The following is a 20396-nucleotide window of genomic DNA, read 5'->3' as shown; positions in this document are numbered from 1 at the left end:
CAATATTTTTACCATCTGTTATGAATTCGTGCTAGGTGGGAAGCAAGAAGGGAATAATTAGTTGAGGTTAGCAATTTCTAACTTCAACACAACTTGTCTTTTCAAAAATCCTGCTTCTTGGGAACTATACTCAATATGTTGTAATAACCTATAAGAGAAAAAAATCTGAAAAAGAACATATATATGATATTATATATATACACGTATATATTATATATACAACTGAATCACTTTGCTGTACACCTGAAACTAGCATAACATTGTAAGTCAATTATACTTCAATAAAATAAAGCTTCTTGCAGGAGAAACCTGCAAGGAAGGGGGATATAAACATTTACTCAATTACATCAAAGAGAATAAAAGAGGTTTGAATTACTTACAGATGTGAAAGATTCCCCTCAACATTTGTTTTTTTCTTTTTGCTAGTAAGTTTTGAGTGTTAGTTTTCTGGAGAATAAACTTTAACTGCTTTTTTCCCCTTAAGCTTCTATAGATTTAGAAAGTTATTTCTAACAATATATCTTGGTCTAAGTTCAGTTTTTGAACTTGACAAAGTATGTTAGTTATCCTGACATTTTTGATTCCCTTTGATCTTCTCAAAACGTTGCATGTGTAGTTTGATTTCAATATGTATGTATTCTGTTAACAGTACATGTGTAACCTTTAGCTGTTCAACTTTGCGTCTTCTATGTATCCATTAGCTTACATTATAATTGCATGAGCATTTTACTAATAAGATTAATTAGCAACGTTATTCTATAAATTCTGGACAGTGAAAACCACTCCCCTGTTGGCCACACTTCTAAGACTGGCACCTGAATTCAAAAAATCACAGAATTGTTAAAAGATCTGCCTGATTCAAAGAGCCCTATGCATTGTTCTTATCAGACTCAAAGCTGTCTGATTTTGTGATAATGTAAATAAAAAGCTTTTTTTTTTTTTTTTTTAAGAAAAATGATATAAAAGGCCTGGTGATAAAGAGTACTACCTCTTTCAGAAAACTCTTCTGAAAAATTGTTGTCATCCATCCATCCATTTAAGTATTAAATTTTGTCAGGCTCCAGGACTGTTCTAGATACTGGGATGCAGCAGAGGAAAAAGAAAAAAGAAGAAAAACAACAACAACAAGAAACCCTACTCATACAGCCTGCATTCTTCTAATAGATGGTGATAAATAAGTAAAATACATTACAAATTAGGTGATACATTCTGTGGAGAAAAATAAAGCCGGGAAAGGGAATGGGAAGTGGGGAAACAACTTGAAATAGAGTGGTCAGGGTCTTTACTGAGAAGATGATGTTTAAAAGTTCTCAGTGAGATGAGGAAACAAAACATACGCCCATGGCCGGAGCATTCTGGATTGGTGAGATTTAGAAGGTAAGAAAGTTAATAAGAAGAAATTACTGTGAATAAATCCTAGGTCTTATCTAATAACTTACAGTGAAAAAGTCAGAAGGGAGAAATTTTTTATTAAGTATAAAAAGAAAAATTACATTCTGCTTTTTAAATAACCTAATCCTGGGAAAGCCTACAGTTTATTCTCTTTTTTTGTAAATGGCACCGTCATTTGAGCTTATTTATTCTTGCCACTTAATAACTCCAATAGCCAGGCTATATCAAGTCCAGTATATTCTACCTTATATTCCTCATGTCTTTCCCTTCTTCCTAATTCTGAGCAACACTACTTTAGTTTGGGTTTTGTCATTTTTCTCTTGGATTATTGTAATATCTTATTAATTCATCTTTTGTGGTTTTCCCCTAAGTGAATTTTTCTAACATAAAATTAACTTGCCATTTTTCTACAGTTTTTCAGTGGCTTTTCTTAGCTTTCAGGGTTAATCGTGTTGCTTAGTTTTTTTGAGTTTTATTTTACAAGTCTGAAGAATGGAGTTAATATCCACTTCATGAAGATGTCATTAGGTTTAACTCAACACCCTAAATTACTCTATAGTACCTAAAATAATGCTTTACTGTTCCCTAGGATTTTGTTCTGTGTTCTCTTGTATTCTACATACTCTTACTGGCTTTAGTTATCCAGTATATGTGGATGAGGTTCAGACGTTTCTGTAATATAGTACCACTTTCTTAAGCTTCTGGCCCACCTTTCTGGAACACATCTATTTAGATATCTCTAGGCAGCCTCAAACTCATCATGTCTAAACCTAACTCATTTCCTCTTTACCAAGCCAAACATGTTATTGCTTTTCTAAAATTTATTGCCATTACCATGATCTTTCTTTTTTTTTTTTTAATTAATTTATTTATTTTTGGCTGTGTTGGGTCTTCGTTTCTGTACGAGGGCTTTCTCTAGTTGCGGCAAGTGGGGGCCACTCTTCATCGCGGTGCACGGGCCTCTCACTGTCGTGGCCTCTCGTTGCGGAGCACTGGCTCCAGACGCGCAGGCTCAGTAGTTGTGGCTCATGGGCCTAGTTGCTCCGCGGCATGTGGGATCTTCCCGGACCAGGGCTCGAACCCGTGTCTCCTGCATTGGCAGGCAGATTCTCAACCACTGCGCCACCAGGGAAGCCCTACCATGATCTTTTACACAGTGTGTGATGTTGAAAACATGTTGAATCTTTATTTCTTCATTTCTCTTCTTTGGTAATCAAGTTGTATTGATTGATTACAACTCTCTAGTGCCTCTAAAATTTGCTAGTATGTATTTTACTCTCACTTGTCATATTAGGGGTGTTCATGGCCTCTCCTTGCTATTGAAAAGCTTGTTTACTAACTCATTCTTGTCCTCTAGTCTCTTTCTCCTCCATACTGAAATACATTCTTTGCACTGATAACCAGATTTATTCTTCAAAACAGAGACTTGATGATGTGATTCTTGTCTCAGAAACTTTTTTTTAAAGTCTGGATTAACTTTGTTCTAAATAATTAACACCTGGATCTAAAGATACAAAAATGCTAGCATTATACATCAGTACTTCCTGGAATATTATTTCAGAAAGATCGTATCAGTAAATTTTTTTATTTCTAATTTTTTTATTGTGGTAAAATATACATAATGTAACATTTATCATCATAACTATTTTAAAGTATAGTTATATAGTTGGCCCTTTAACAACACCGGTTTGAACTGTGCAGGTCCACTTATACGTGGATTTTTTTCAGTAAATATGTACTGCAGGATTCTTGGTTGGTTGAATCCAAGGACGCAGAGCCACATATATGGAGGGCCAACTGTAAAGTTATGCACAGATTTTCTAGTGCATGGGGGTCTGCATCCCTAACCCCCAGGTTGTTCAAGGTTTAACTGTACTTCATATAAGTGAAACCATACGATATTTATCTTTTGTGACTGACTTATTTCACTTAGCATAATGTCCTCAAGTTTCATTCATTTTGTAGCATATGTTAGACTTTCCTTCCTTTTAAAGGTTGAATAATATTCCACTGTATGTATATACCACATTCTATCGTGAATAATGCTGCTATAAACATGGGTATTCAAATGTCTCTTTGAGACCCTGATTTCAGTTCCTCTGGGTATATACCCCAAAGTACAATTGCTGTATCTTATGGTAATTCTATTTTTAATTTTTTGAGGAACTGCCATACTATTATCCTCAAGGGCTGTACCATTTTCTGTACTTAGTGCACAAGGACTCTGATTTCTCTACATTTTTGCCAACACTTATTGTTATATATGTATTTTTATAGTAACTTGTAGGTGTGAGGTGGTATCTCACTTTAGTTTTGATTTGCATTTCCCTACTGATTAGTGATGTTAGGTACTCTTCTAATGTGCTTATTGGCCGATTGTGTATCATTGGAGAAATGTCTGTTTTGAGTCCTCTGTCCCTTTTTGAATCAGATTGTTTTGGTTTTTTGCTGTTGAGTTTTAGGAGTTCTCTATATATTCAGGGTATTAATTCCTTATCTCATAAACTTCTGTTGCTCTCCAGTCCCCACAAAATAAAGCCCAAGAGATCTGGCTTGGCATTTAGAACCTACTTTTCCCCTATCTCCAGCACACTGAACCCACACTTCCTATGTATTTTAATTCTGTTCATTTGCTATTTGCTTTACTTGGTATGCCTTCACCACTATCTTTTTTATGTAAGAAAGCTATCTCACTTGGTTTTCAAGCTCAGGTCAAGTATTTATAAAGCTTTGGACCTCAACTCTCCTATCTTCCCTTGTACCCAAGAAATAGCTGATCCCTCATGTATAATCCCATGGCACTTTAAAAAAATTTACACTGGTAGTCCATGAATATATTCTTACAAAAACAAACAAGTACTATGTTGAGGTATGTTCCTGCTGTGCCTGCTTTCTGGAGAGTTTTTATTATAAATGGATGTTGAATTTTATCAAAAGCTTTTTCTGCATCTATTGACATGATCTGTGGTTTTTATTCTTCAGTTTGTTGATGTGATGTATCACATTGATTGATTTGTGGATTGAAAAATCCTTGCATCTGTGGAATAAATCCCACTTGATCGTGTTGTATGATCCTTTTAATGTATTGTTGGATTTGGTTTGCTAGTATTTTGTTGAGGATTTTTGCATCTGTGTTCATCAGTGATATTGGCCTGTAATTTTCCTTTTGTGTGATATCTTTGTCTGGTTTTGGTATCAGGGCGATGGTGGCCTCATAGAGTGAGTTTGGAAGTCTTCCTTCCTCTGCAATTTTTTGGAATAGTTTCAGAAGGATAGGTGTTAACTCTTCTCTAAATGTTTGGTAGAATTCACCTGTGAAGCCATCTGGTCCTGGAATTTCAATTTTTGGGAGTTTTTAAATTACTGATTCAGTTTCAGTACTGGTGATTGGTCTGTTCATATTTTCTGTTTCTTCTTGGTTCAGTCTTGGGTGATTACACCTTTCTAAGAATTTGGCCATTTTTTCTAGGTTGTCCATTTTATTGGCATATAGTTGTTTGTAGTAGTCTCTTATTATCCTTTGTATTTCTGTGGTGTTGGTTGTAACTTCTCCTTTTTCATTCCTCGTTTTATTGATTTGGGACCTATATTACAAACCAACAGCTAATATCATCCTCAGCGGTGAAAAAGCTGAAAGCATTTCCTCTAAGACCAGGAACAAGACAAGGGTGCCCACAATTGCCACTTTTATTCAACATAGTATTGGAAGTCCTAGCCACGTCAATCAGAGAAGAAAAAGAAATAAAAGGAATCCAAATTGGAAAAGAAGTAAAGCTGTCACTGTTGGCAGGTGATAACGATACTATACATAGAAAATCCTAAAGATGCCACCAGAAGACTACCAGAGCTCATCAGTGAGTTCGGTAAGGTTGCAGGACAGAAAAGTAATACACAGAAATCTGTTGCATTTCTATACGCTAACAGTGAACTATCAGAGAAATTAAGGAAACGATCTGATTTACCATCACATCAAAATGAATAAAATACCTAGGAATAAACCTACCTAAGGAGACGAAAGACCTGTACTCAGAAAACTGTAAGATACTGATGAAAGAAATCAAAGATGACTCAGATGGAAAGATATACCATGTTCTTGGATTGGAATAATCAATATTGTTAAAATGACCATACTACCCAAGGCAATCTACAGATTCAGTGCAATCCCTGTCGGAATACCAATGGCATTTTTCACAAAAGCAGAACAAATAATTTTAAAATTTGTATGGAAATGCAGAAGACTCCGAATAGCTAAAACAATCTAGAGAAAGAAGAACAAAACTGGAGGAATCACATTCCCTGTCTTCAGACTATACTACAAAGCTACAGTAATCAAAACAGTATGGTACTGGCACAAAAACAGACACATAGATCAATGGAACAGGATAGAGAGCCCAGAAATAAAGCCACACACTTATAGTCAATTAATCTGACAAAGGAGGCAAGAATATACAATGGAGAAAAGACATTCTTTTCAGTAAGTGGTGCTGGGTAAGCTGGACAGCTACATGTTAAAGAATAAAATTAGAACATTCTCCAACACCATATACAAAAATAAACTCAAAATGGATCAAAGACCTAAATGTAAGACTGTATACTATAAAACTCCTAGAGGAAAATGTAGGCAGGAACACTGACATAAATCACAGCAATATTTTTTTGGATCCGTCTCCTAAAGCAAAGGAAACAAAAGCAAAAATAAACAAATGGGACCTAATTAAACCTAAAAGCTTCTGCACAGCAAGGTGCAGGAATAAAGACGAAGACGTAGAGAATGAACTTGAGGACATGGGGAGGGAGAAGGGTAAGCTGGGACGAAGTGAGAGAGTGGCATGGACATATACACACTACCAAATGTAAAATAGATAGCCAGTGTGAAGCAGCCACATAGCACAGGGAGATCAGCTCAGTGCTTTGTGACCACCTAGATGGGTGGGATAGGGAGGGTGGGAGGGAGATGCAAGAGGGAGGAGATATGGGGATATATGTATATGTATATCTGATTCACTTTGTTATAAAGCAGAAACTAACACACCATTGTAAAGCAATTATACTCCAATAAAGATGTTAAAAAAATAAAAGCTTTCTGCACAGCAAGGGAAACCATTGACAAAACAAAAGACAACCTACTGAATGGGAGAAAATATTTGCAAACAACATGACCAATAAGGGATTAATATTCAACATACATTAACAGCTCATATAACTCAACATCAGAAAAACAACCCAATTAAAAAATGGGCAGAAGATCCGAATAGACATTTTTCCGAAGAGGAAATTTATATGGTCAACAGGCACATGTAAAGAGGCTCAACATTGCTAATTATCAGGGAAATTCAAGTCAGAACCACAATGAGATATCACCTTACACCTGTCAGAATGGCCATCATAAAAAAGAACATGAATAACCAGTATTGCCAAGGATGTGGAGAAAAGGGAACTCTCGTACACTGTTGGTGTGACTGTAAATCAGTGCAGTCACTGTGGAAAACCATATTTTTAGTCAAAAGACTAAAAATAGAACTACCATATGACTTAGCAATTCTACTTCTGGGTATATGTCAAAAAAAACCTAAATACACTAATTTGAAAAGATACATGCACCCCATTGTTCCTAGCAGCATTATTTGCAATTGTCAAGATATGGAAGCAACCTAAGTGTCTATCAACAGATGAATGGATAAAGAAGAAGTGGTGTGTGTATATATATATATATATATATATATATATATATATATATATATATATACACACACACACACACATATATATATATATATATATATATACACACACACACACACAATGGAATACTACTCAGCCATAAAAAGGAATGAAATTTTGCCATTTGCAGCACCATGGATGGACTTGGAGGGCATTATGCTAAGTGAAATAAGCCAGACAGAGAAAGACAAATACTGTATATCACTTCTGTGTAGAATCTAAAATATATAACAAACGAGTGAATACAACAAAAGAGAAGTAGACTCACAGATACAGAGAACAAGCTAGTGGTTACCATTGAGGGGAGAGGCAATACAGGGGTGAGAGAGTAGTAGATACAAACTACTGAGTGTAAGATAGGCTGCAAGGATGTATTGTACAACACAGGGGATGTATCCAATATTTTGTAACAACTGTAAATAGAGTGTAACCTTTAAAAATTGTATTAAAAAGCACACAAATAATGAGAGACATATAAAAAGTAAAAAGTGAAATTGTGAACCTTGTCTGCTTTTTCAGATTCCAGTCTCATTTCACTCTCCAGTTAGCTTTATATCCTTTGAGTAAATAAATACCTAAGAGTTGAGTTGCTGGGACCTATCACATGTCTCGTGATTTTAGGTTGGATCATGGGCATTGTATTAGGTATCAAGTGTCTGATTTTCATTCTTTTGCTTTAAAGAATGTTGAAGTTTGTTTTGGATGGCAGTTAAGTTGGAGAGCTTCGTGATCCTTTTGAAGCTTGTTTATGTATTTTTAGGGTAGGTTCAACCTTTACTGTAGACTAGCTTAGCCCTTCTGAGCTCTCTGCTAATGTCCTGGGTCTTTAATGAGGTCTCTTTTATGTGGTCAGAACTGGAATGTCTCTCAGCCCTATATGAACGGTACAGCCTAAAACTCTGGTAGTTATTCTTTGGCTGACCTTGTGGGGTTTCACCATATAAATGCATAGCTTAGTATTCAGCAAGACTTAAGGGGAATCCCTATAGGTTTCTAGAGCTCTTTCTTTGTATCTCTCACCTCTCTTTTACTCTGTTCCACAAAAAGCTGCTTCTGCTTCCCTGAACTTTAATCTTTTTCTCCTCAGCTTAACAAGACTGCCATATTATGCTTGTGTCTTCCCACCGTACATGGTAGTCTAGAAAGTGACTTCTATCAGAAAACCTTGTTTGTCTCCCTTCACTCAGGATTGTAGTCCTGTGCTGCCTGTTATGCAGTGTCTGAATATGGTTGTTTTATATATTTTGCCCAGTTATTTTTTTTTATTGTTTCTGGAGGGCTAATTTGGCACCAGTTTTCTGTTAGTATAATAATAACGTGACTAATGACCACCTATGTGTCCATCAGTCAGCTTGAACAATTTTCAGTCTTTTTTCACTGAGTATGTTTTATCACATTCAAGTTATCATCATTTTATTTCATGCCCAAATACTTTCATTATTGATATTCTGGTAAACAATTAGGTTGACTGAAAATGATGAAATAGGAGGTATGGAGTTTGATGAAAGAAACGATCCTGAGCCTTTCCAGAACTATGGTGGGAGAACCAAAGCCTTTTGGTCCAGAATTCACCTAGGATTGCCAGAACTTCCTGGATCAAGCCTAATACATTCCAGAATCATTTTAAAATTTGATAACATGAGTTGTAAGAGAGTAGATCTTGAAAGTTCTTATCACAAGGGGAAAAAAATTGTGACTCTGAGGTGTTGGATGTTAACTAATCTTATTGTGGTAATCATTTTACAGTGTATACATATTGCAAATCATTTTTGTTGTGCACCTTAAACTCATACAGTGTTCTATGTCAATTACACCTCAAGAAACTGGAAAAAAAATGTGAAAATCTGGAATGAGACTTTTTTTCATCATCATCAAACACTTATTGTATGCTTTACTATCATTTGTAAGGCACTAGCTATTTTGTTGCTGTAAAGGTGTAAGATGCTAAAGAAGAGATACATATTTAAAATTAATGGCAATATGCAATGGCAAATGCCAAGTAAATTAACATCCCTAAAGGTGGTAATAGCATTTCAGGGGAAAGTGCTTGAGTTGTTAGGGAAAGGTTTGTAGATAAGGAGATTTGAGCTATACTTGGAAGGAAAGATAGGCCTTAGGGTAAGTTATGTTGCTAGGAAAAACACTGTATAGTTAGCTATACTTCTGAAATTCCTATCCCGTGTCCCTGTGTCATTGTGCGCTGCCCGCCCCCACCCCCAGCACCACCAAATCCATCAGGTTATCTGCTATGTTATTGTTTTCTTTAGCTGGCACTTAAAGTATTTGAGATTTCCTGCACACTAGACTTTGTTGAAATCAATGCCTGTTGAATTTAATTGCATAGTGACAGTTTTCTGTATCATCTTGTTTAGCCCTCCAAAGCATACTTGACATATATATTAAAGGCAATTTTTTCTCTTTTAAGACTTCTTTGTAATTTTTATGATACATTTTTGAGTACTGTAGTTTGCTTTTTATTTTTATCAATTTAGTGGGAAACTACTCCCTCCTCAAGGCTATGGGAAGTTTGACTAGTAGTTGACCTACCCCTCATTTCATTTTTCATTGCCCTTTGGGGACCGTTCATTGACATGAATGCATTGCATTCATTAGAATGGAAAGCTAGGAAACTTTGCTTTTTTTAAAAATAAATTTATTTTTATTTTTGGCTGTGTTGGATCTTCATTGCTGTGCGTGGCTTTCTCTAGTTACGGCGAGCGGGGGCTACTCTTTGTTGCAGTGCACAGGCTTCTCATTGTGGTGTCTTCTCATTGCGGAGCACGGGCTCTAGGCACGCAGGCTTCAGTAGTTGTGGCATGCGGGCTCAGTAGTTGTGGCTCTCGGGCTGTAGAGCGCAGGCTCAGTAGTTGTGGCACACAGGCTTAGTTGCTCTGTGGCATACGGGCTTCCCGGACCAGGGCTTGAACCCGTGCCCCCTGTATTGGCAGGTGGATTCTTAACCACTGGCACCACCAGGGAAGCCTGGAAACTGCTTTTAATTCATGAAAAATACATCAGTAAAACAGAACTCTTAAACAGGCTTAATTTCATTTTCCCTACTTTCTTATGATATTGGACTTAATATTACTACCTCTGATAAATATATAGCAGTTTAGAGATGTGGAGAAGAGAATGGCATTTGAAATTAGAGCCACATGGGTTTCAGTCTGGGTTCTACTTTTTATAGGCAATAACTTTGGAAAAGCTGCTTGTTCAGTTACTTTCTGTGTTTTTGTGCATCTATAAAATGAGAACAATGAGTTAGTACGTTCTTAGTAAGTTGCAGTTGTTGTTGTCTAGGTTGCCTTTTGAATTATTAAACATAATCTGCTTCCACTGGATATTTAAGACAATTTGTGTGTGTTCAGGAAAGAAGGAAATTCAAGTTCACTAAATATATGGATTCTCTTATAATCCATTTATTTCTCTAAGGTCAGTAGTAATGTCCCCTCTTTTCATTTCTGATTTTAGTGAGTTGAGTCTTCCTTTCTTTTTTCCTTAGGTTTTTCAGTTTTGTTGATGTTTTCAAAGAACTACGTTTGCTTTGCTTGATTTTCTCTATTGTTTTCCCATTCTCTATTTTTTGTTCATATCCGCTCCAGTCTTCATTATAGCCTTCCTTCTGCTAGTTTTGAGTTAAGTTTGCTCTTTTTCTAGATCCTTTTAAGGTGTAAAGTTAGGTTATGGATTTGAGATTTTTCTTCTTTTTTGGTGCAGGCATTTTAGCGGTAAATTTTCCTCTGATCACTGCATTCACTGCCCCCTGTGGTGTTGTGTTTTCATTTTCATTAGTCTCAAAGTATTTTCTAATTTTCCTTTTGGTCTTTTCTTTGACCTATTGGCTGTCTCAGAGGTGTTGTTTAATTTCCACATATTTGTGAATTTTCTAGTTTTCCTTCTGTTATTGCTATCTAGTTTCATTTCATTGTGGTCAGAGAAGATAATTTCAATCTTTTAAAATTTATTGAGGCATTGTGGTGGCCTCACATGTTCTATCCTAGAGAATGTTTCATGTACATTTGCGAAAGAATGTGTATTCTGCTGTTACTGGGTAGAGTTTGGTATACATCTTAGGTCTGACTGGTTTATAATTTTCAGATTCTCTGTTTCCTTACTAATCTTCTGTCTAGTTGTTCTGTGCATTATTGAAAGTGGGGTATTGTCCAGTTGTTACTTTAGAACTATTGTCTAGTCGTTACTTTAGAACTATTTCTCCGTTCAGTTGCTTCAGTATTTGCTTCATGTGTTTTGGGGCTCTGTTGTTACATGTGTTATCTGTTTATAATTGTTATATCTTCTTGCTGGATTGACACTTTCATCAATATATAATGTCCTTTATCTCTTGTAACAATTTTTGATTTAAAGTATTTTGTCAAATATTACTGTAACCACTAAGCTCTTAGTTACACGGTTTGCATGGAGTATCTTTTTTCATCCTTCACTTTCAACTTATTTGTTTCTTTTGATCTAAACTGAGTTTCTTATAGAAAACTTAGAAATGGAATCATATGTTTTTTTAATCTATTCTGACAATGTGTCTTTTAATTGAAGTGTTTAATCCATTTACATTTAAAATAATTGCTGATAAGGAAGAACTTCTGCCATTTTGCTATTTGTTCTCTGTGTGTCGTATCTTTTTTGTTCCTCAGTTCCTGCATTACTGTCTTCTTTTGTGTTTAATTTTGATTCCTTTTTCATTTCCTTTTCTCTGTATATTTGATGTTTCTTTAGTGGTTATCTTGGGATTACGTAGCATCTTACACTTACAACAACCTAGACTGAATTAATAACAACTTGGTTTCAGTAATGAAACTATATTCCTCTACATCTTCATCCTTCCCCTTTTATGTTCTTATTGTCACACATTACATCATTATACATTGTGTGCCCATAATGTAGATTTAGAATTATCTTTTCATTCATTAGTCTTTTAAATCATGTAGTTAAAAAGGTGGATTTCCAAATCAAAAATACAATATTGCTGGCTTTATATTCACCTATGTAGTTACCTTTACTGGTGTTCTTTATTTTTTTCATATGGCTCTGGATTACTGTTTAGTGTTCTCTCATTTCAGCCTGAAGGACTCCCTTTAGTGTTTCTTGTAGTTCAGATCTGCTTGTGACAAAATCCCTCAACTTTTGTTTATCTGAAAATCTCTTAATTTCTCCTTTATTTTTGAAGGATAGTTTTTCTAGTTAAAGAATTCTTAGTTAACTTTTTTTTGTCTTCCAGCATTTGCATTGTCATCCCACTGCCCCTGTCCTCCATGGTTTCTGATGAGAAATTGGCTGCTAATGTTATTGAGGATCCCTTGTATATGATGAGTCACTTCTCTTGTTGCTTTCAAGATTCTCTTTGTCTTTCAGTAGTTTGAATACGATGTATCTTGGTATGGATCTTTTTGAATTTATCCTTCTTGGGAGTTTGCTAAGCTTCTTGGATGGTTAGATTCATGTTTCTATTAGATTTGGGACATTTTCAACCATTATTTCTTCAAATATTCTTCCTGCCTCTTCCTCTTGCCTTGCCTTTGGGACTCCCATTATATTTATGTTGGTATGTATGGTGGTATCCCACAGTCTCTTAAGCTGTGTTCATTTTTCTTCATTCTTTTTTCTTCCTGCTCCTCAGACTACATAGTTAATAAAATCACTCATGAATAATAATCACAAACTATTAATTTGTTGAGTTTTACTGGACCACAGTCTAACAACTCTCAGTTATTTGATGTGGTATATAGTTGACCCTTGAACAACATGGGTTTGAACTGTGCAGCTCCGCTTATGCACTTTTTTTTTTTTAGTAAACACAAATAGTACAACATGATGCACAGTTGGTAGAATCTGTGAACGCAGAACCACAGATAAAGAGGACTGACTGTGGGACTTGAGCATCAGCGGATTTTGGTATGCATGGTGGGTTCTGAAAACAATCCCCTGCACACACCAAGGGACAGCTGTACTGTGTAAGTCAGCATAGGCTAAGTCCCTGCAGTAGAGGATAAAAGCAGAGCATTGTGTACAAAGTGTTGGCTCTTTAAAGCCTCTGCCCAGAAATGACACAAGTCACTTCCCCTTGTGTTTTATAGGCCAAAGTAAGTCACATGGCCATACCTAATTTTAAGTGGTGAGGAAACCACAGTTCTATGTGCCCAAGAATGAAGAATATATTATGTTTCAATAGCTTGAATGACAACCAGGTATGCATACAATGTGATTGTATCTGTCTGTCTCTGAGAAGCCTCTGTTAATGACCGGGAACTATAATTCTCATTATGCTTTTATCATATCCCTTCAGAAAAGATTATGATAAAATTGTCTGAAAAGACATTTCTGCTGCCACTGCTAGTAGATGCCTTTGTGTACTCTTATTAAGTCTCCTAATTAATTTACAGACTACTCCCTACCCACTCTATCACCAATGCATTCTTTAGCATTCATTGTAGTATTTCTTTGTGTACACAAAGGTTATTATTAGTCTCTTTAACTCTACTAGTTTTCAGTTTAACTCCTTCACTTACTAGCTCTGTGACCATAAACAAAATTCTTAATAATAAACTGAAGCTTCAGTTTCTTTTCTGGAAAAATACGGATAATAACGCCTGACTCAAAGGATTGTAATCAATCAGTTGACATAATGTGTGCAGAACGTTTTGTACACTCATACTTGGTAACCTTTCAATTTATTGTTTTTTTTCCTCCTGGCATTCAGTGCTCTGCATAGTTTGGCTCTCCCTTACAAAAGTCTGATGCAATACTCTCAAATTACTGTTGAACTATAAGTAATAATATTTTTGATCAGAAAGTTAGATTTTTTTGTTCATGTAATTTTTAACAGTTTACTGCATTTTAGTATGTTTGGAGGAAGGGATGGAAATTATACTGTGAAGTTTATCTCCTAATTTTATAATGGAAGTCATTGAGAAGTCAGGATTTACTTAAATTTGCTATAAAATTCTTATCATAATACTTTTAGCTCTAATAAATGATAGTATTTATATAAAGGAAAATAGTTTCCAGTTTCAAGATGGGTAATGAGGTTTCCACCTTTTTCTTGAAAATCACCAACAGAACAAAAAGTTGAAATACTGTTTTCATCTTTAATGAGAGCTGGAGGTATCTCTAACCCATGACCTAAAAATTAGATGAGAAAAAATAAATGACTTAGGAAGAATATCAAACCTGAGAGCCTAAGGTTACATATATGATATTGATGAAAAGCAACTTGTTTGATCTGCAAAACCCTAGAATGGCTCAGGCATTAGTACCACAGAATACAGGAGTGAACCAGGGGCCATAAATGGGGATTGTTTGAAAAATCTGAATAAGGAATAGGATTTCTGTGTTCTCACCTCACAGGAGACAGGATGTCTGATTAAACCAGAGGGATTCCAGACACAGGGTAGGGCAAGGATGAGATGCTAAACTAAAGATGGGGATTAAGTGAAAGTTGTTGTACTGAACAATAGGATGTCAAGCTTTCTTCCCCTGCTTGGCTCCAGACTTCTGGCTTCTGTACTTGATTGAGGGATTCTTCCTATGGAAATTAAATCACTCCAGATGAATGACCCAACATCCTCTCATATTGGAAGACCTCAACAAAAATGCCTACCCTGAGGTCCACCAGTTGACAACCAAACTTGAACACATAGAGCGTATAATTAGTTTTTTCTCATTAACCTCTTGAACATGAAGAAAGATGCTAGCCCTCTTAGGAACGTTTCTAATGTAAAATAGAGACACACAACAGAAAAAAGGAAACTCAGAGGAAACAGGCAATACAGGGGACAAAAACACTTTGGGGAAATGAAAATTAACTACCTTAAACAGGTATTGCCTAATTAAAAAAAAAATTGGTGCTATAAGAAAAAAGGGGAGGTGGGTGTGAGAAAGTTCCTGGAATGAAAAGTATGATAGCAGAAATTAAAAATTCAATAAAAGCATTAAAAGAAACGTTTGACAGACCCTCCCAGGATATAGAACAGTGGCAGAAGAAATGTCTTTTCAGACAACTTTATCATAGTCTTTTTTGAAGGGACAAACATTCATTCAAGTGTCATAATAAAATAGAGACATTTCAGACTTGAGAGTTCTAAGTTTACTTCTCATGCACCTTTCCAGGAAGCCCCAAGAATATGTGAACCGAGGAAGATACAGGATCTATAAAATAAAGGATTCAACATAGGAAAGAAGCAAAGAAATCATAAGGATGATGACAAAGTAAATATCATGTTGATAGCTGTGCATTAGACTTAGTAGGGCATTGGGCATAAAGAGGGATGCCTCCAAGGGCGGGGGGGAAATGGAACTGATAAGCTATGTAGCAGGTTTGACCACATAGAAGATTATATTGAGAATTGTTTTGTCAGAGCTATTAAGGAGTATGAGATGACTTAGGTATAAGTTTAAAGAAAACCAAGCAAATGAAAGCATGTGGAAAATTATCAAGTTATTTAAGGAAAGATTACTGAACACTACTTGACCCAGAAGTGAAAAATATTTATGTAATCATCATAATGAAAACAGTTTGGTATAATTATGTTGGGAGGATGGGAAAAAATGGGTAAATGAGAATAAAAAGTTAATAATATCTAAAATTAATGATGTTAAAGCAGTGTAAACACATGGTTTAAAAAATACGCAGGTAAATAGAAGAAGATAACAGCTCAAAGAATTCAAGCTGGTTGCCTCCTCGCTGAAAGAAGACTACTTCAGTAGTTATTTTTGTTTGTCATAAGCCTTCTAGCACTGTTTGACTATTTATGTGTATGTATTACTTTGAATAATAACTTTAAAACTAGATGTACATGGAGAACATCTCAGGAAATTCATCACAGTGTTTTGTGTGGTTAGCAATTCAGATATGACTCCTGTAAACTAATAACTTATGGTGTCCTTTTAAGGGCTGTCATATCAAACATACTAATTGAACATGAACATGTTTGGTTAAACATTAGCCAATTTAGACATTCAGACACGTAGAAGGAATCAAATATTCCAGGTCATGGCAGTAGCAGAGGAGGATAGTAATAAAGCACCACCAGGTTTCTGTATGGAAAGTCATCTAAAACTAATAAGTAAGCATCTAAATAATTTTCTGAGCATCCAAATAATTTTCACAAAGGTAGGAACCTTAACTGGTTAGATTCTTTGCACTTAGTTTTAATAGTATTGACAAATTGGTTTCTAGGATTGTAGGTGATGAGAAGGAAAGATGATGTAGGCAGGCTAATTGTTGCCTAGAGTAAGTGGTAGCTGATAGTAAGAGAAGAGACAGATAGCTGTTAAATTCTGCACAGGCATTGAGAAAGAATGGTCCAGTGCCATATGGATATAAAGATTCCAAAATAGCTTTATAGTCCTTTTGAGGGCTTGTATGTGACAGCTCAATTATGTTGGCATTGGACTTAGCCACTCTAGTGCAGCCATTTAGTGCCAAGGAGTTTTCAAATTTACCCATTTTGCCACTTAATGTAAAACATCTCCTAATTGCATCCCTGAATCTGACCTTAAGTCTGATATATACCTGAAGGATAGGAATCAAGAATGAGGTGTGGAGCAAGGGAAGATGAGGTGACGATTTGGATCACTTCGGACATGCACTGTATAATAGAATGGTATATAAGTTTCGTAGTTGCTCAACTCAGAAAGGGCTGTCAGTCATTTTAAATAAGATGTCTGTTGGTTCCCTTGAGAATTAACTTCTGTCTTTACTGGTTTTTTCCCTAAGATTCTTTGCTCTTCTCCCTCTTCTCCCTCCATTCCCACTCCCCCCCAATATAAGTTACACTGGTCAGACACATTTATTTCTAATTGATAAATAGATAGGTCTGCTGTAGTGGAATTTAAGTATGTTTTTCATTTGAGAACCTAAAGGATGAACACCTGAGTTTTATGTTTGATTGTGTTACTTTATTTGATTTGCTGTTAGTCACAGAGTAGAGGAGAATTCAGTATCTTTCTCTTTAATCCTGCGTATTTGCTTTTTTTTTTTTAGAGGAAGTCCACAAGTGAAGGGGACACCCCATTTTAAGGAAGAACAGTGTGCCCCAGCATTAAATTTAGAGATGAGGAAAATATTGGATTTGCAAGCACCCATCATGAGGTACAGTACTTTGGTTAAATTTAGCATTTTGTGATGACAATATACAGTGTAGTTTGTTAATTGCATGAGCAGTAAGAAAGTTGATTTTATTTCTTTGCATTGAGGATCATTTTTTTTAAAATTTAAAAATTCTTGATTAGCCCTTATAAAAAATGTAAAATTTTACAGATGGTACATTATTATACTTAAATTACTGTAATAAAGCCCACAATTTGGGTAACCAACTGTAATTTTATTTAGAAATTTATATTTTTTGATAAGATCTAGAATTGTTTGAATGGTATAACATAGTACATGTTACTTAAAAAGATACTCATATGCATTTGAAAAAAAAAAAGGGGCACTTTTTCTTGAAAAAACTTCCCAAATATGTTGTTGGGTTAAAAAAAGTGAGGTATACTGTACATAAAAATGCTACTATTTTATTTTAAAGTGAGCTGGTGGTGGTAATTTATGTGTTGTTCTGGAAGAATACGTAAGAAACTGGGCATGAGAACTGAGTGGCTAGGGGGACAGTTTTGGAAAAAAGACTTTTTACTATGTAGTCTTATTAAGTGTTGACCTATATGGATACAATACGTGAATATATTAAACTATATGAATGTAATACATATGTTTCTTAAATTCTTCTGATTCACAGTTCTAATGAAAGGCTTCCTTCATCATTTCTCTTGTTAGAATACAGTACAGATACTAGAACATGTTAAATAGAATTGTATACAAGTGGCTGGCCATTGTCTTGCCTTGTTTAATCTATCCTTTTTTTTACTTTAAGTCTCCTCAGAGAAAAAGAATGCCTTTTTGTTTTTGTTGTTATTTGTTTAAATGTGATCGGGGCTACAGGAGATTGAGTTCAGGTTACTCTTTATCTCAGATTTTATTTCAGAATAGAGATCCTTTTCAAGAGTGTAACTTGTGTAAGGAATTTTGAATGTCTGTGTTCCAAGTTGGATGGAACTGTACAAGCATGGCTTTCTACCTCCACCTGGTGGCAAAAACTGTGTGGTTCATGGATATGGGATAGAAAAAGAGCCTTTAAAAAAAGAATTCCTGCTGTCTTGTACAAGTGTAACTTGTCAGGTGCTAGTTTTTAATCTACTAATTTAGATGATTGGAAATCTCTCATTTTCTCTCAGAACTTCAGTAAAATAATTGCATTTCAGAGCAGTGTTATTATTAGCACCTGTAACATGTACCTCCTGGAAATTTGATTGGAGAATTCCTGTATACTTTTGAATTGAGTGAGGGGGCATGAAACTTGGCCTTTAAACCAACTGTTTTCCCTCCCACTACCAAAAATTAATCAAATAAAGTTAGGGACAGTGATTATGCTGTTGCTTATAGGCATAAGATTGCAAGAGTCTGCCATCTTTTAATTTTTGATTGAAGAAAGAATTGGATTAATGTTAAACATCTACACCTTGTTATTAATTGAGGATAGAGAATATATAGAAAGTTAAAAAGTACTGGGACTTCCTGGTGGTGCAGTGTGGTTAAGAATTCGCCTCCCAATGCGGAGGATGCGGTTCGATCCCTGGTCAGGGAACTAGATCCCACATGCACGCCGCAACTAGGAGTTCGCATGCCACAACTAAGGAGCCCGCCAGCTGCAACTAAGACCCGGCACAACCAAAAATAAATAAATCAGTTAAATAAAATTTTTTAAAAAAGAAAAAAGTACTGATATAATTTATAATTAAAACTTTTAGTCTATTTCTAACTAATACTAATAAATACTACAGTTTATTATCTTCCTTCTTCCTAGGCACTTAGAAAGACCCATGTAGTATATATAGTATTTAATGTTAATTAGGTATTAAACATATTTACATATTTGAGAATCAGTAATTATGAATTATTCATTTTATATTAAGAATATTTGATTAATCAGATTCCAAAATCCTATTGTTCTCCTCCCAAAATCCTATTATTCTACTTCTAAGATCCTAAATTAAACAACAACAGCAATAACAAACACCTCTGGTATACTACATAGCTGTTAATAAAGCCCATAGAAGTCAGTGATTGTAGAGGCTCTCTAAGGGCATAATTTAGAGTATCTTTATGTGTATTTTGTGTGTACTTACACCCAGGGGTGATTTTCAATAAAAATCAGTACAACATATGAAGACATAGGATATAAATTATTGGTACAGGGTCCTAACATCCCGCAGATGGCAAGAATTAATCCTTTAGTTCTTAAATCTTTGTGAGAATGGGAATTGGTGGGGACAGACCCTTGGGTGACTTGAAACAAGGCCTATTTACTAAACTTCATGGAAATATTCAATACTTTAACATCTGACATCAGCCTTTAATTGGAAGTTTGTTTACTTTCAACTGTTTAATTGAAAGTTTGTTTACTTTCAATTAAACGAGGAGGATCTATTTTTTTTAATAGATTGTTTATCATTTTTGTCACAGTTATTTGTTAATTCCAACGTCAGGATAGTTTATGAGTCTATTTACATTGACGGATTTTTCTCGACTCTGGGTCACATTTTCCTGTTTATTCAGACATCTGGTCATTTTTTATCACAGTACTGTGGTTGATGATGATGTAGAGATTCTGAATTCTGTTAACTTTGTCAGAGGAGTGTTGAGTTTTGCCTAGCAGGCAATTAAACTACTGGAGGGTAACCTTGATCTTGTTCCTAATCGTCATATGCAGTGATTCTTCCAGGGAGATACAAGCTGGGGAGAGGGAGAATGTGGTTTGAAAAAACCGAGGCTGAATCCTGCTGAATGAAAATCACTGGTAAACCAATGACTCCTCCACTAAATTGCCTCTCTTGTATCAGGTCTAAAACAAAATTTTTATATTCTAGCCACCACATGCTACACATAAATTTTACCACTAAAATATAAATTTGAAATAAAAGAATATATAATATTTTTAAAGGTGAACTTTCATTAAACTGGGAATTGTAGTTGACTGCAAATGCTCTGAAGTTCAAGAGATGGAGCTCAGTAAGGTGACATGTTACTCTTATCTTTTTTAATATTTTTATAGTTGGGAAGAAAGTACAGTGAATTCTTCATTATCTGAAATATATGGTGGAATAAGTCATTGAACTTAACTTTCCAAAGAATTAAAAGTTAAAGAAAACATTAAAAACGTTCTTTTCACCATTATGGATTAAAATATTTCTGAAATAGACTCTTAAGTATGAAAGGA

The 20396-nt window shown here is 35.2% G+C and overlaps 1 protein-coding gene across 7 annotated transcripts in view; it reads left to right on the top strand.

Moving 5' to 3' along the window:
• RIC1 (RIC1 homolog, RAB6A GEF complex partner 1) overlaps positions 1–20396 on the top strand; it is a 133533-nt gene that overhangs the window by 65088 nt on the left and 48049 nt on the right. For 6 of the 7 annotated variants that reach the window (XM_082404336.1, XM_082404335.1, XM_082404334.1 and 3 more), the window contains one exon: positions 17111–17218. In XM_082404336.1, coding sequence (XP_082260462.1) covers positions 17111–17218 — 108 coding nt within the window. Of the gene's footprint in view, positions 1–15234; positions 15334–17110; positions 17219–20396 lie in introns of those variants that run through there. The other variant, XM_082404337.1, reaches the window with a different exon arrangement.

The sequence above is a fragment of the Balaenoptera borealis genome (assembly GCF_965194805.1).
Source record: "Balaenoptera borealis genome assembly, chromosome: 8".
NCBI classification, from domain to species: domain Eukaryota; kingdom Metazoa; phylum Chordata; class Mammalia; order Artiodactyla; family Balaenopteridae; genus Balaenoptera; species Balaenoptera borealis.
Note: the sequence above shows the minus strand (reverse complement) of the source record. Positions and strands in the feature narration are given on the sequence as shown.